Below are 16,278 nucleotides of genomic sequence, written 5' to 3' on the forward strand. Positions count from 1 at the left end.
CGCTCGGAAGGTATCTATGATAGATAAATCCGGTCAATCAGTTATTCTCCAGATCGAGGAAACCACTCTCGATATGATCACTTGCAAGTACGACCTGAAAGACACCTTGCATTGAGTGGGAGATAGTAATAGGACAAGAGAATTGGTGACGCACACTTGTCGAGGACAAGTGGGAGATTGTTGGGAAATGTGTCCTCAACAATAGTGCGATCACATGATTTAAATATCATTATTAAATCTCATTTTAAGAATACATGTGGGATGTAATATTTTACAGTCAACTGGTCCACACATATCGGTAATGATTGGCTGACTAGAGTTTGACATTACTGTCGTGCGACGGTGGTGATCAGTTGATCCCCTTAGGTCATACCTATAGGGAAATACTCTTAATTGATTATTTAATTAATCGTATACCGATACGAGTTAATTAAATTGCTTAAAATTGACGGATAATTTTGTGAGTATAATTTACGTATCTCATTCTAAATATGATTAAATGAGACACGGTCTAAGTAATCGAATTATTTTATTACTTAGATGAAATTATTGTTTGCAGAAACAAATTGAAACGGAATGAATACATTATTATAAATACAGAATGTTGTAGTTTATAATTTGGAAACATTTTTGGTACAAGTAATTACGAATTACTAGTCGATTTTGTAAATGACATATTTTATGAGTATGTTGATTTTTAATATGTTAAAAATACATTACAAATTCACATGTCAAGTAACATGTCACATATGTCACACTTGACAAATGACAAAATAAAATGGACCTTCCATTTTATCTTGTATAAACCGAAAATTAGAAGGAGTATTAGTGGAATAATTATGTTGATTATTTTAATAAGAGAAAACATAATTATTAAAGTCTAATCTCTAGCCATGCACACCTATGCTTTTGAGAAGAGCATAAATCAAAAGTATTGGGCATCCTACCCAAGCAAATTTTCGGCCAACCATACAAGAAAAGAAAAAGAGCTTTTTCTTTTTAATTCATTCATTCATCATTTTTACATAAAACATTTTCTAGTGTAAGAAATGTATTTTTCTCTACATCTTGTGAAATCTAGAGAAATAAAACTCACAAATACTCCATCTCTTGACCGAAATTTTCAAGAGCAAAATACAATTTATTTTGTATCAATTTTATAGCAAAAACTAATATTATTACTAGATCTAAATAATATTGGTTATTAAGATGTATTCCTTGGGTATATGCTTTTGGGAGGGATTCTACATTTGAATCCTTATTCTTCCATTTGGAGAGCTCAAGAACAAAAGAGAAGGAGATCTCTTTTGTGCCCATTTGAACCGAAATTATATTGTAAGGATATTATTTCTTCCTTATTTTGATTTATTGTTTGCATGCAAATTTGTGTTAATTTGATTTAATTTTGTGAGTATAATTTACGTATCTCATTCTAAATATGATTAAATGAGACACGGTCTAAGTAATCGAATTATTTTATTACTTAGATGAAATTATTGTTTGCAGAAACAAATTGAAACGGAATGAATACATTATTATAAATACAGAATGTTGTAGTTTATAATTTGGAAACATTTTTGGTACAAGTAATTACGAATTACTAGTCGATTTTGTAAATGACATATTTTATGAGTATGTTGATTTTTAATATGTTAAAAATACATTACAAATTCACATGTCAAGTAACATGTCACATATGTCACACTTGACAAATGACAAAATAAAATGGACCTTCCATTTTATCTTGTATAAACCGAAAATTAGAAGGAGTATTAGTGGAATAATTATGTTGATTATTTTAATTTCTTCATGACAAAACCCTTTAACATACTCATATATGTCGAAATTAATTTGTCATAAAATTAAATACGGATTTTAACATACTCATATATGTCGAAATTAATTTGTCATAAAATTAAATACGGATTTTATGCATGCAAACAATATATCAAAATAGAGAAGAAATCATATTCTTACAATGGATGATTCGGTTTTATGGGCACAAAAGAGATCTCCTTCTCTTTTGTTCTTGAGCTTTCCAAATGGAAGAACAAGGATTCAAGTGTAGAATCCCTCCCAAAAGCATATACCCAAGGAATACATCTTAATAACTAATATTATGTAGATCTAGTAATAATATTAGTTATGCTTAAAATATGACACAAAATAATATGTATTGGCACTACAAAATTTTCGGCCAAAGGATAGATATTGTGTATTTTTCTCTCTAAGTTTTCACAAGTTATGGAGAGATTGATTTTTCTTACACTAGAAAAATATCAAGTGTAGTAATGAATAATTAATAGAAGAAAACATTTTTAGTTTTCCATAAGGAAAACCGATTGGAGGGTTATGGGAAGCCAATGCATGGATCCATTTTTCTTCCCCATGAAGAGTAGGCATGCATGCCTAGATATAGAGTGTAATAATTGTGTTTTTCCCTTATTAAAATAATCAACACAATTTATCCACTAACACCCTCCAATTTTCGGTACACATGAGATAAAATGGGTAGTCCATTTTATTTTGTCATTTGTCAATTTTGTCACATGTTACATGTTACATGACATGTTACAATGCAATGTATTTTTATCATATTAAAAATCAACATACTCATAAAAATATGTCATTTACAAAATCGACTAGTAATTCGTAATTACTTGTACCAAAAATGTTTCTGAATTATAAACGACAACATTCTGTATTTATAATAATTTATTCATTCATTCCGTTTCAATTGTTTCTGTAAACAATAATTTCATCCAAGTAATAAAATAATTCGATTACTTAGACCGTGTCTTATTTAATCATATTTACAATAAGATACGTAAATTATACTCACAAAATCATCCGTCAATTTTAAGCAATTTAATTAACTCGTATCGGTATACGATTAATTAAATAATCAATTAAGAGTATTTCCCTATAGGTATGACCTAAGGGGATCAACTGATCACCACCGTCGCACGACAGTAATGTCAAACTCTAGTCAGCCAATCATTACCGATATGTGTGGACCAGTTGACTGTAAAATATTACATCCCACATGTATTCTTAAAATGAGATTTAATAATGATATTTAAATCATGTGATCGCACTATTGTTGAGGACACATTTTCCCACAATCTCCCACTTGTCCTCGACAAGTGTGCGTCACCAATTCTCTTGTCCTATTACTATCTCCCACTCAATGCAAGGTGTCTTTCAGGTCGTACTTGCAAGTGATCATATCAAGAGTGGTTTCCTCGATCTGGAGAATAACTGATTGACCGGATTTATCCACTCTGGATACCTTCCGAGCGTGGCCACGCATTTCCAGTTCATTACTCCTCGAGTGGCCCTGAGATATTGTTTTAACCCTGACAAGGGGATGGACAATTCCTATCGCACTCATTCCCTTCGACTAGCCACCGCCATCATAACCCAAAATATGCCCATTTGACCCCATTTACGAAGGTCGTAGTAACACAAATCAAAGTTAATCTGAAACTGTGCCATCTTAGGTGAATAGTCTTTAGTCAAAAGAATCGACTCATTAGAATACTATAGTAGCTCTCGCCACGACCAGGCTATATATAAATTGCCAGAACTCTATAAGCGGTCATAAGGCCCGACAAAATGTTCCTAACAGTCTGCCTAAGTGATCGACTAGTCATCTCACATGACTCTATGGCACTTGAACTTGCCATCAATCGCCTCACACTCTAGTCACTTCGAGACGTCACCTCATACAAGTAACTATGGGCAAATACAATGTTAATCCGTGTTCACTTTAACGGGGTTCAATTGTCTCCACAACCCGTTTGGATGTAACAAAGTATAATAAAAGAGTTTTAAAAATAAAACTCGAACAACAAATGCGATTATCACACATGAATAGTCAATGCCTGATTACTATTTCATGTTCTATAATCTAATTTGATCTTGTACGTAGTTGTTCATTTCAATTCAATTGAAATGACATGACTCATCATGTTTAGCCTTTGAGAATGCTTTGGTTAGTAGGTTTTATCAATTTCTTGTACCTTACTCAACCTTACTACATACTCGTTTTCCTTTGTAATGTATACATTTGCATCACAAAACTTTCTGAGTACGTGTCGAGATCCAATCAAGACATAGGCCCTCTAGCCTAAGAATAGCTCCCACTGTTTTCACAGTGTGCGGGACTCATCCTTCTTGCACATCTCATGATTGCAAGTGTACTCAATTTCCGTTATAAATATCTCTCATTGTTTTTTATTGCCTAGAACGATTCTAGAAAATCTACTTCTTAATTATCATAACCACAATGGTATCTTAACCATCCTAATGTGTTTTGATTATGGTTTTGTCGGAAACCATGCGCAACCTCAATTGTCAATTGTCACTTGTGTAACACCCTTACACAAAATTGCATCATAAACACTTTGCATTATAGCCTTAATGCTTCTGCAAGCACTTAAGGACAATCTTTATGGCGTACTTGGCAAAGATTACTTAAATTCGATTTTGAAAACAATTCATCATACTCAAAGTATATGAAGTGTTATACATCATTATTCATTTAATTGATCCGGCAGCGGAAGCGAATGGAATCAATCAAATATGTTCAATTTAATTGAACTAGTCATGAATCTTATCAACATAAGACTTCTTACTGATGCTAATATAATGTGGATTTATCTTCATAAATACGGATATTCAAGATGTATTATAATACTCCAAAAGTCTTAAATCATTCTCAATGATCAATATGTCATCCACATATCGGACTAATTAAAATTTCCGTAACTCCCACTAAACTTCATGTATAAACACAACTTCTCGACTTATCGAGAAATGTTTTATCACATGATCAAAATGTTGATTCCAACTCATTGATGTCCTACTTAAGACCCTCTCTTAAGTTTCACATTATCTTAGGATTGCAAGAATCTTCAAAACTCAAGATATGTATTGAATACATTCCTCCTAATTGAAGAAGTGAGTTTTAGATTCACTCGCTATGTATTTCATAACTCATAATGAAACACAATCCCTAAGAAGATCCAAATAGACTTAAGCATTTCAACTAGCGCAAAACCCTTTGTAACCAATCTTGCTTGAAATATCTCTTTATTAGTGCAAAACCCTTTGTCACTAATCAAGCCCTTTTATTTCGGATTTCCATGGCTCTAAGCCTTATATTGAGTTGTGACTTAAACACTCTTATGTAAGTCATATGTTCATTACTTTCTAGAAGTAATCAACTTGAATCAAACAATTTCTTTTGTAAGTTATAAGCTCTTTACTTTCTTAAAAGTAGCATGAATTCATCATTTTTAACAAGTGACGAATTTAACCTCCTAGGTTTTGAAGAAACAACGTCTTACACAAAACGTCTCATGTAGTCAAGAAAGACCAGTTTCTTGCGACATAACATTCTTTGTGGCTCTTTGAATAATTTCTCCCACTCTGTCTTCTAGAAATAAACTTGTATTTCAGAAAGACAGCTTCATGAGCCGCAAACCCGTCGTACTCGTGATAATTGAAAGGGAAAAATGAGCATTTGTTTCTTGTAAAAACTTACAAACATGGTACCCTTACCATTTCATATCTCATATGATTCGATTTAGTGGAAAAATAATTTAGACAAAAATGATAATATCCCCAAAAGGATCAAGTAACTCAAAGTAACTTGATTGAAGTTCAAACCATATCGAATAGCGTTTGATTTCTTATGCAACCATACATTATTCCATAATGCGTGCTAAGAGAGATTAACTTGTGATACTATATCACATTTCCTTTGGCTTATATCAAAGTCTTCACTTTGATAATCCCATCACGACTTAATCGTGATTCCTTGAACTCTTTAAACTTCTTCAAAGATTTTTCTATTTACCTTATTAAGTGAACATATTAGCGTCAACTTAAATCGTTGGTAAAAGAAAATGATTAACCTATTTTGGATCGATGATATACAACCTCGATCTCCTTTTCATCCAAAAGGCACGAGACATCTTGCTTTGAATACAAGATACGCATATACCATTAACAATCTAATGGTTTCAAGAGTACTCGATAACTCTTTGCGTTCATCATTCCAAAATTTAAGGTTTAATCTTGGGTTACCAGTTTAAATCTTACATCATCTACATGATATATCATTCTAGTTTGGTTTAGAATATAATCACCTTGATAATGGGCTAGCCATACATCAAATCGTGGTGTATAGGGTCACAAAAGTGAAAACCTCTTTTGTATCTTAACAAGTTTATATTCTTATTTAGAGTTTATGCACTTAATAGTCACAATTAAGTACAACTTTAAATCCAAAAACTAGATTGAGTACACAATTACTCTATCTCTCAACATTATTGTTGCTAGTCGTCATATTCTAATCATCTTATGTGTCGAATACAATGATGAAAACCTCCACTGGTTTCTAATATTGACGAAGTGGCACTAGCAAAATTTATGTTTAATCAAATAAACACTTTTTAAAGAAGAAGGTCCCATTAGATGTCCCACAACTAACTTGCTGATTCTTCAATAATTTGGGGTAGTTTCCTTTCTCGTGTCCAACATTTAAGACAATGGAAACTATATCGGTTGGGATTGATAGGTTTAGTATCGTCATTCTCAACAACTTTACCTTTAACATTACCTTGTATCAATTCCATTATAATCTTTACTTCTTGAACCTCGTCCTCATCTTAACGGTTTAAGAGAATGTTCCCACTCATTTCAATGAGTCTTTGCTTTGAGAAGCAAAATTGAATTCATGAAGATTACTCTTCATTTGTTCGTTTTAGTCTTAAAACTTTCGTTGAAGTGGTTGCGTTATTTTGGTCAATTATGAATTCCGAAAATCTAATCACCAAAACAATTTATCGCATCAAGGTACTTAATTTAATTAAGTATATGAAACATAATCCATTGTAAGTAGAAGTGTTAAGTCATGAATCAAAAACCTGTTTGATAATGAATAACTTTAATCTATACTCTTTACAAGAGATCCTTATCAATGGTTCATTTGAGGTTTTAGAAGCAAATTCATATTTGTCTTTAGTTACGATGTTTTAATGGAGATTTGAATCAAAAACGAAATGATATCGTATATGAATTGTGGCAAAGAAATAGAACAATATAAAAACGGAATAGTGGAAAACTTTAACATTTATCGTTTTATAAATACTTGTAAACAAGTATAGCATTTACATAGTGACCTCTACCCAACTATGATAAATGATTCCAAGACCCAAATTCATATCAACTTAGGCACGGGGTAGCCGATGCAACCTTCATTAATATAACTCGGTGGATTAACCTTTTAATCGATTCTACTTTTAGAACTCTTGGTCGATAAAATTACGCTAATGTTTATCTATAGCCCAAAACACATCAACAAGGGCACGGGGTAGCCGATGCAACCCTTATCAATTACTTTTGTTGAGCTCAATCCAAATTTCGAATAAATGTGTCCATTATCCAAACCCACATCAACTTGGGCACGGGGTAGCCGATACATCCCTTATCAACACTAATTTTTGTTTTCATGCTCAATGGTGGTGCCGTAAGCTGGAGAAGCTTCAAGGAAGTCAGAATCATGGATTCGACAACGGAGGTCGAGTACATAGCAAAGATCGGAAGCGCCAAGGAAGCTATGTGGATCAAGCAATTCACGGAAGGTCTAAAAGTAGTACCTACCGCCGATGATCCCATCACTCTCTATTGTGATAATAGTGGGACGATCTTCCAAGCTAAGGAGCCAAAGTCTAGTAATAGATCTAGACATGTACTTAGAAAGTATCATGTAATAAGAGATTTCATTAATGTAGATTCATATACATATTAACATACTCATATATGTCTAAATTAATTTGTCATAAAATTAAAACGGATTTTATGCATGCAAACAAATAATATAATAGAAGAGAAATCATGTCCTTACATTGTTGATTTCGGATTTAAGGGCACAAAAGAGATCACCTTTCTCTTTTGATCTTGAGCTTTTCCTTATGGATGAACAAGATCTAAGTACAAGATCTCTCCCTAAGCTTTATACCCAAGGCTTCTCTTAATTTTAATTAATATTACAAATACTAGTATAATATTAATCAAGTAGAAAATTGAACCAAAAAATTTATAAAACACTTATATATTTCGGTTTTATGGAGGGAAAAATAGAGAGCTTTTTATCTCTCTAGAATACTAATTTTGGATGAATGAATAAGAATCATCTCACTAACACATTTTAGTGTAATTAGGTAAAAATATAAGAAAAACAATGATGGGTTTTGTTCTTCTCAAAACCGTGTAAGAGGAGGGCTTTTTGGAGAGCCAATGCATGGAAAAATTGTTCTTCACAATGAACAATAGGCTTGCATGGCTAGACTTGCTTTTCAATCATTATGTTTACCACTAAATAAAAACAATTAATTAGCTTAACACTCCTCCAATTTTTCGGCACTTTACATAATATGGATTCCATATTATTTTTGTCAATTGTCAATATGTCACATGTCATATGTGACATAAATTTGTTATGTATTTTTAACATATTAAAAATCAACGTATTAATAAAAAATACGTCACATACAAAAATCGACTTAGTAATTTCATAATTACTTGTGCCAAAATATTTTTACCATTTATAAATCACAACAGATTGTATTTATAACAATTCATTCAAATTTAATTGTTACATTAAACAATTTATTTCATCCGAGTAATTATACAATTTAATTACTCAGACCGTATCTCATTTAATCACATTTCAATTTGATACGTAAATTTTACTTCCAAAATCGTCCGTCAATTTTCAAGTAATTTAATTAACTCGCAACATTATACGATTAATTAAATAATCAATTAAGAGTGTTGCCCTATAGGTATGACCTAGGGGGTCAACTGATCACCACCGTCGCACGACAGTAATGTCAAACTCTAGTCAGCCAATCATTACCGATATATGTTGACCAGTTGACAGTAACAAAATTACTTCCCAATTGTATTCTTTATAATGAGATTTAAACATGTGATCATCATGATCAACAGTCGTGATCGCATTATTGTCGGAGGACACATTTTCCAACACAAACAACAAAAGTTGTATAGTTTTAGAGCTTTATAATAAAAGATTCGAGTTTGGAGTGTAAAGTTTATGAGCTTTATTGTAAATATTATGAGCTTCTTTATATAAATAATGATCTTACAAAATTTTATAACAAAATTCAAAAACAATACAATGACACATACAAGCTCATTTACATTTTAGATTGATGTAATAATAATAATAAAAAAAAAAAAGTAAAAATTCATCAAATTTTTTTAAAAGCTCGAAAAAGTTATACATAAGCTCAACTAGATGTGCTATGGTTATATAATTGCTCCTATACATCTGCATGTATAATTCTATTTGTGTACAAACAATTATTCATTTCAATGAAATGCTAATTGCGTGCTTAAAAGATCTGTTTTACAAACTTCTTGTGCAATGTCGTCTCACTCGAGAATTTGTATTCTCTTCGAGCACATACCGATTCCATCAGCCACCAAAAATCGACAATAAAATACCAATAAAAAGATGAATTCTCAACCTTAAAATCCAAGTTATGTAAACATGTTTATGTTTTCAAATGAAAAGATAAAAAATAAAACATTAACTATTTAAAAAAAAATAAAAAGTATGAATATCTACAATGCCAATAAAACCTAACCAGAAGCTTCAGCTTCAGCTTGAGACCTACTGATAAACTGCATGCACATCGGCGGTTTGATTCCGGCTAACGCCAATAACGAACTTGGCAACGACCAAATTCCGTCTCCACAAATCAACCCTGATGCAACTGCTGGTGCAAATGCATCAGCCTGTACCTTATTACTATACTCCCAAATAAACAATATCAAGCTCCCTAAACACATATCAATAACAAAATACCCTCCCAAGTAAAACGGTACTGCCATCGCCATTGGGATTGGTATAAACCGCGCATATTTCTCCCCTACGCGGTCTTTAATCACGTTCAAAACAATAGCGAACACAAAAAGTATAATGCAGAGTTTAATGCAGTTTTTAGGAAGAGCACCAACTCCAACGACACCTACACTGGCTATACTCCTGTAGACTTGCCCGTATGGGGCGGGGTACTGAGACCCTGGGAGACCGAGATCAGGGAAGGCCTTGTAAAAGATCCAGAACACACAAGGTGTCATTACACATCCCATTGCGGTCCCAATGATTTGGGAAACAAACATTGATCTTGGTGATGCCAGCGTTAAGTACCCTGTCTTGAAATCTTGTGACAGGTCAGATGCTGTCGAAACAATGTTCATCATAACTCCACACGCGGCTAATCCAGCTATAATACCGCCTTGGGAGGCTCCAACCCAACCTCCAATCACGAAAATCCCGAGTTTCCCATAAGTTGAAGCTAAGGACCAGTCTGTCAGCCCACATCCGTATGCATTGCAAAATGCCAAGACAGGGGCAACAATGTACATTATTAGAACATGGTACCATTTGAGTTGATGGAAAATAAGCGGGACTACGAGTATAGCTAGAACGGCTAGGGTGATATACCCGACTACTGCGACCCATGTCGGGATTTGGTCTTGGAGAAAGTATTTTATTCTTCGTTCCTCGTCATATGATTTATGCTGAGTTGCTTCAAGTGCGGTGTCCGAAGGCAGAACACCCGCGTTTTTTTTCCTTAGTTGATCGTACAAGCCCATTAGTGTTCGACCAAACACCATAACGAAGTTGTAGAGTCCGTCACCAAGAATTATAGCTATCGAAATAAAAACCTGCCACCAAAATCGCTTATATCAGTTAGGAAAATGAGTTGGCGCCACCTGGTGACACCTAATCGTGGTTCCACCCTTTCACATGCAATAAGCGGGACCCCTTCAATAAAGAATGCATGTGAGAGGGTGAGACTCAATCTCTCTGAACGTGTTTAGACGTTAGAGTGATTTAATTAAAAGAGGCGATACTTACCCTGTAACCTTGTAAACCATGAAGGCTACCGTCTGAGAGTTCACTACTGTACCAGTGACCCTTCCTTGTTCCGATAAGGGGCCACATTATACCCCATGATAAAATCGCTCCAATTAGCATCGATATATTTATGATATAAGGGCATATCATTCCCACTCCCACATATGTAGCAGAGAAATCAAAATAAAACCTGTGGCCAAAATCCGTCAGCTGTAAAGCCTGTAAAGAAAACACGACAAGGGCAACTAAAGAAGTCGACTGACTAAAGAAGTGCATACAGTCGCCTGCTTTAGACGCCTTTAACAGATATTCTTGTAGTGTAATGATGCGTACTTGTTTTTATAGGCTTTTAGGCCGAATGTAGGAAAAGTTGAAAATCCGCAACTGTCAGTCGCTGCGAAGAACCACTGGAAGACTCCCCAGAAGAAACTGAATGAGAAAAATTTGCCTAATTCCTTGACTTGTTGCCTGTGGTTGGGAAAATCCGAAATGAATGAGAAAAATTTGTCGATTAATCGCAATCAGTTAAGAGTATGTCGTTCAAAGTGTTACAGTACTTGGCTAATTTGGCACCCTTTGGAGTATGGAAGCTGTTGATAAGGACGGCTGTCGCAGTTCCACTTGGATAAGGAAGTTTGAAGTCGACAACCATTATCTGCGAAAAAAAACCAGTAAACCAGAAATTCAGAGACGGGTTACTGGGTTCGCTAATTCAGTAAACCAGAAAAAAAAACAGTAAACCAGAAATTCAGAGACGGGTTACTGGATTCACTAATTCAGTAAACCAGAAAAAAAAACAGTAAACCAGAAAAAAAAACCAGTAAACCAGAAATTCAGAGACGGGTTACTGGATTCGCTAATTCAGTAAACCAGAAAAAAAAAACAGTAAACCAGAAATTCAGGAAACAAAAATGGGATCAAAGAAGAAGAAAGCTGACCTTACGAAGCGGAACGACGGAAAAGAGGCCAACGAAGCTAACAACAAACATAAAACCAATCATCCAACTAAGAGCAAGGGTCTTGGTGTTACCGGGTCCGAATTTGTCACCTGATGCTTTCGAAACCGTCTCCGTCATTGCCATGATATAATTCCCAGCCCCTCCTGCACAACCCAACCAAAAAAGTGTAAGAATATGTAATTAGTATTTCGTCTACTAAAATGAATTCCACACTTTTTTTTTTTAATATATGTGAGGTATATTTTAATCAAACATATTACGAAGTAAAATATGTAAACATTAGTAGGGTTTTTTATGAGATTAAATCAATTGTTACAAAATCAAATGGTTTTCGAATGAAATTAAATCAACTGTGCTAAACATAGGCCGCATTGTTTGAATTAATTGATTAAAATACGAGTGGATACGGAGTAATGTTTTATTTGGTTAATTATGCGATAATTTTTAACTGAACCACCATGCTTTCACATCCTTTATGTTAAAACTATTGAAATAATGGACCTTACATAATACACGTGAGAGGAGGGTATCGAACATAATACACGTGAGAGGAGGGTATCGAGATTCGATATACCAAATGGTGACTATCATTATTAACACATTGTAGAGTTTTGACGTCATTCATTATAGTAGCCAAATGTGACGTTTTAGTCTATATTTTTCCCGTTTTCACATGGAATCATAAATGCGATTTTAATTTATAGTCAAATGTCTTTTAGTATTTGAATCCCAGCCAACTTTCTTCCTACGACAACCTTTCCCAAATCTACAAACCCATCAACCGAAAATGTCTTAGTATAGCGGTTAAGACGTGGTATGTGTGCAATAGGTTACAGGTTACATATATACTCAAAAACAAACAAAATAGTTCCTTTTTCCCAAATAGCACTTGAATTTAAAATAATATTTATGTAAAATAATTTTATATACCGTAAATTAAAGAGTTTTCTCACACTATGCATGCCTAATGTTACAGGCTACCATGCACTACCAAATTAATCTTAATATTTGTTTCCTTGTTTTTCTCATTCAATTCACACTAATTATAGTAATAAAACAATTTTCTACGCGTTCAAACTTAAAAGGCAAAATATACGCATCAATATTCCCAAATAGAAAATAAAATCAAACTACAATAAATCAAGAACTAAATCAACTCTGTTAATTTAGTAAAAAATCAAAATCGATTTTGACTCAACTTAAATACATTTTGTCTAGGTTCAACGTATTTTATCTAAACCGAAATAAAAATAGAGTATATGCCTTAAGAGACGGTCTTAAAATTAAACTTAAATCATTTTTTCCGTAATATAATAATTTTAGTATAGTATAACAATTTTAACTCAAGTATTTTTACGGAATTAAACACGTCTAAATCATCACAATTACGTGTCAAATTAACGATTTTAATTCGATTTTAAGTGAAAGTACATTTTTCGGTGCAAGTAAAAATTATCGTAATAGTCAGTTAAGTTATCGTATATAAACGTAAACAGTCGATTGCACCATATCAGATTTGTAACGTAAAAAACAAAAAATACTCGAAAAAAATCAATGAAACGGAGGAAATACAAACCGGAAAAGGCAATTCCAGCCGAAGCGACGACACAAGTCTGAATAACAGTATTCTCCTGACGAGTAAACGGTTGTTTAAGCATTCCAAATTTCTCCAAAAATTTAGTCCATGTCTTGACAAAGAAAAACCCTAATAACCCGGCCGAAACATTTAACGACGGAATAATTCCCGTCGTTAGATTTAATTTCATTACGATAAATGTGCATAATATACTGAGTATAAAACTCACTACAAACGCTCTAACAGTTAATTGTTCTTGCCATGTTGGCACTTCTTTATCGGCGAATATTCGCTCTACCGTATCCTCCTCCGGGTCGACCAATTCCATGTTGGTGGCCGCCTTTTCCTCGTCTCGGTTCATTGTTAAAATATAAGAAGATTATTTTGGGATGGAGGAAGTCTGTCGTAATTTTTTTTATAATAAAGGTTTGGGGAATGGTGTGGTTTATTATATAGTGTAAGGGGAATATAAAGGTTTTATAAGGGTTGGATCATGGATATGAGCTGTTATATATTACAATTTTAGTTGGAAATATTGAGTTTATTACATTAATATATCCGTTTCACCAAAAAAAAACATTAATATATCCGTAAAATGGATTTAAATACAACTTTAGTGTAGTTGGTAAAATTGGTAATTAAAAGATTCTGTTTTATGATAATTTTGTGCAAAAGTGTCTTACCCGGGAAATATTATGAGATTTATTATTGATTATTTTGAGGGAATCTTAACCATATATAGAATGTTTTTTTTTTTCAACGTTGAGAATGTTAATTATGGAAATAAAATTGAATGTGTGAGGTGGATATCAAAAAGGCTACACATACACGAGGTGTATGGAAAAATCCATACACGACCAATGACATCGCGACACGTGGCAAATTAGAGTTAACATCAATTAGTTAGTGTAGGGTTAAGTTAGTAATTTTAGATGTGTGGTTAACTTGTTAAATTACTCTAATTAACTATATAGATCAAAAATGTTGTTGGTAAAGATCGAACCCATGACCTCTTAAGGCATATAGACTTACTATTACCATTGTGACACATTCATCTCTTTGCTAAATATGTATCTCTTTTGTTATTTGTATGTTAAAAGCCGAGTTAAAATAATATTTACTTATAATAATTATTAAATATATACTTCTAGCTTATATTTAATGTAATGTATTTACTGAGTTAAGTATACTTGAAAAAAATTGAACCAAATATTTTATTTACTTATGATAATTATCATCTGTACCATTAGTTTACATTTAACTAAGTTTGGTGTCGGCCCCACCGGGCTACCTCTATTTATCATTTAAATTTTATTTTTTTATGAAATATAATTGCGTTCGTATTTTTTAACACAAACATTTACGATTTATAATATATTGTTCTATGATATATCTTGAAATTATGATGAAATTAAAATTTATCAACAAATTATATAAAACACGATCACTTATTCTCCCGCCGTTGATATTATTACGTCCATGACATACCCCTGTTAATACTGTTACGTTCACTACTCCTTTGATTACTGTTGTTTCTTTTACTATTCCCGCTATTTTTAAAGTTAAATTCATTATTCCCATTAATTTTATCAAACTTATATATTTAAATAAATAAAATATTTTTCTTAAACTGAATTGTTAGCTAACTTTATTCGTTGTTCATATTGTTACTTTTATAACATTTGTTGTCACTACTGTTATTTTCCCTACTCCCGCTATATTTATTTATTTATTTTCACTACTCTCGCATTTAATACTGTTAATTTCACTATTATCATTCTTGCTACTATGACTTTCACTACTCTGTCTGCTATTATTGTAACTTTTACCACTCAAATTGGTGAATACTATCATATTTATTACATCAAATGTTGCTACAATTATTTTAATTATTAATAGAGTCACTTTTGCTACTTACACAATTTTATCAGACTTATATATTTAAATTAAAGGTACTCAAATGCGGACTCAGGTCGGACGTGAGCCGGACATTTGGAAAATATGTTGTCCAAACCCTCTTTGTTAGCGGGTCGCGCGGGACGGGTCTGTCCCGTCCATGAACAACTCTAATTTCAATAAATATATATCAAATATTTGTTAAATCTTTCCCTTACTTAATTTTATCAAATCAACTTTTATATTAGTTTATTATATAAATTTATTAGAGTTATATATTTAAATAAATATGAAATATTATACTAATATATTATTTAAGAGCGATCATTATTATTCACTAACTAAAGTACAAATCTAATGTATTGTGAAATATTGTATCTGTCGGGAATTTTTATTTTATTTATCTCTTTATAGTTTTCATAACCCATTTCATTATCATTAATTTAGTTCATTCAAGTATAATATTGGATGTAATTGAACTTAATTTATTTATTATATTAAAAATATATATACTTAGTGTACAAAAATACAATGACACACTAAAACAGGCTGTAGATGCATGAAAACGAGTACTAGGTTCATGAAAAGTGTTACATGCATGAAAATATTTATTAGGTGCATGAAAATTAGTCAAATGTATTTCGCCTCAATTTCTGTCTAACTTATAATTTTTTACCAAGAAATATACTCCCTCCTATTTCCTTATATCTTCCCTCTTTCCTTTTTCACACAAGTTTGATTATCTTCCCTCTTTCCTTTTTTGGTAAGTTTCATTCATTTTTTATTAATTTCTCTCTCCTAAAAAATCAACAACTCTCATTACTTTATCTATACTTTATTCATCATTCATTCTTTATTATTTTCTCTCACCTATAAATTTC

The 16,278-nt window shown here is 32.6% G+C and overlaps 1 protein-coding gene across 1 annotated transcript; it reads right to left on the bottom strand.

Annotated features, from left to right (window-relative positions):
• Positions 1 to 9,540: 9,540 nt before the first annotated feature.
• Positions 9,541 to 13,971, bottom strand: LOC141646703 (putative metal-nicotianamine transporter YSL7). Its single transcript, XM_074454607.1, has 6 exons — positions 13,502 to 13,971; positions 11,905 to 12,068; positions 11,524 to 11,621; positions 11,300 to 11,434; positions 10,967 to 11,156; positions 9,541 to 10,773 (listed from the first exon to the last, which is right to left on the bottom strand). The coding sequence occupies exons 1-6, from the start codon at positions 13,860 to 13,862 to the stop codon at positions 9,682 to 9,684; spliced, it is 2,040 nt and encodes a 679-aa protein (XP_074310708.1). The 5' UTR covers positions 13,863 to 13,971; the 3' UTR covers positions 9,541 to 9,681.
• Positions 13,972 to 16,278: the final 2,307 nt, after the last annotated feature.

Source organism: Silene latifolia, chromosome 3 (genome assembly GCF_048544455.1).
Source record: "Silene latifolia isolate original U9 population chromosome 3, ASM4854445v1, whole genome shotgun sequence".
Lineage (NCBI taxonomy): Eukaryota > Viridiplantae > Streptophyta > Magnoliopsida > Caryophyllales > Caryophyllaceae > Silene > Silene latifolia.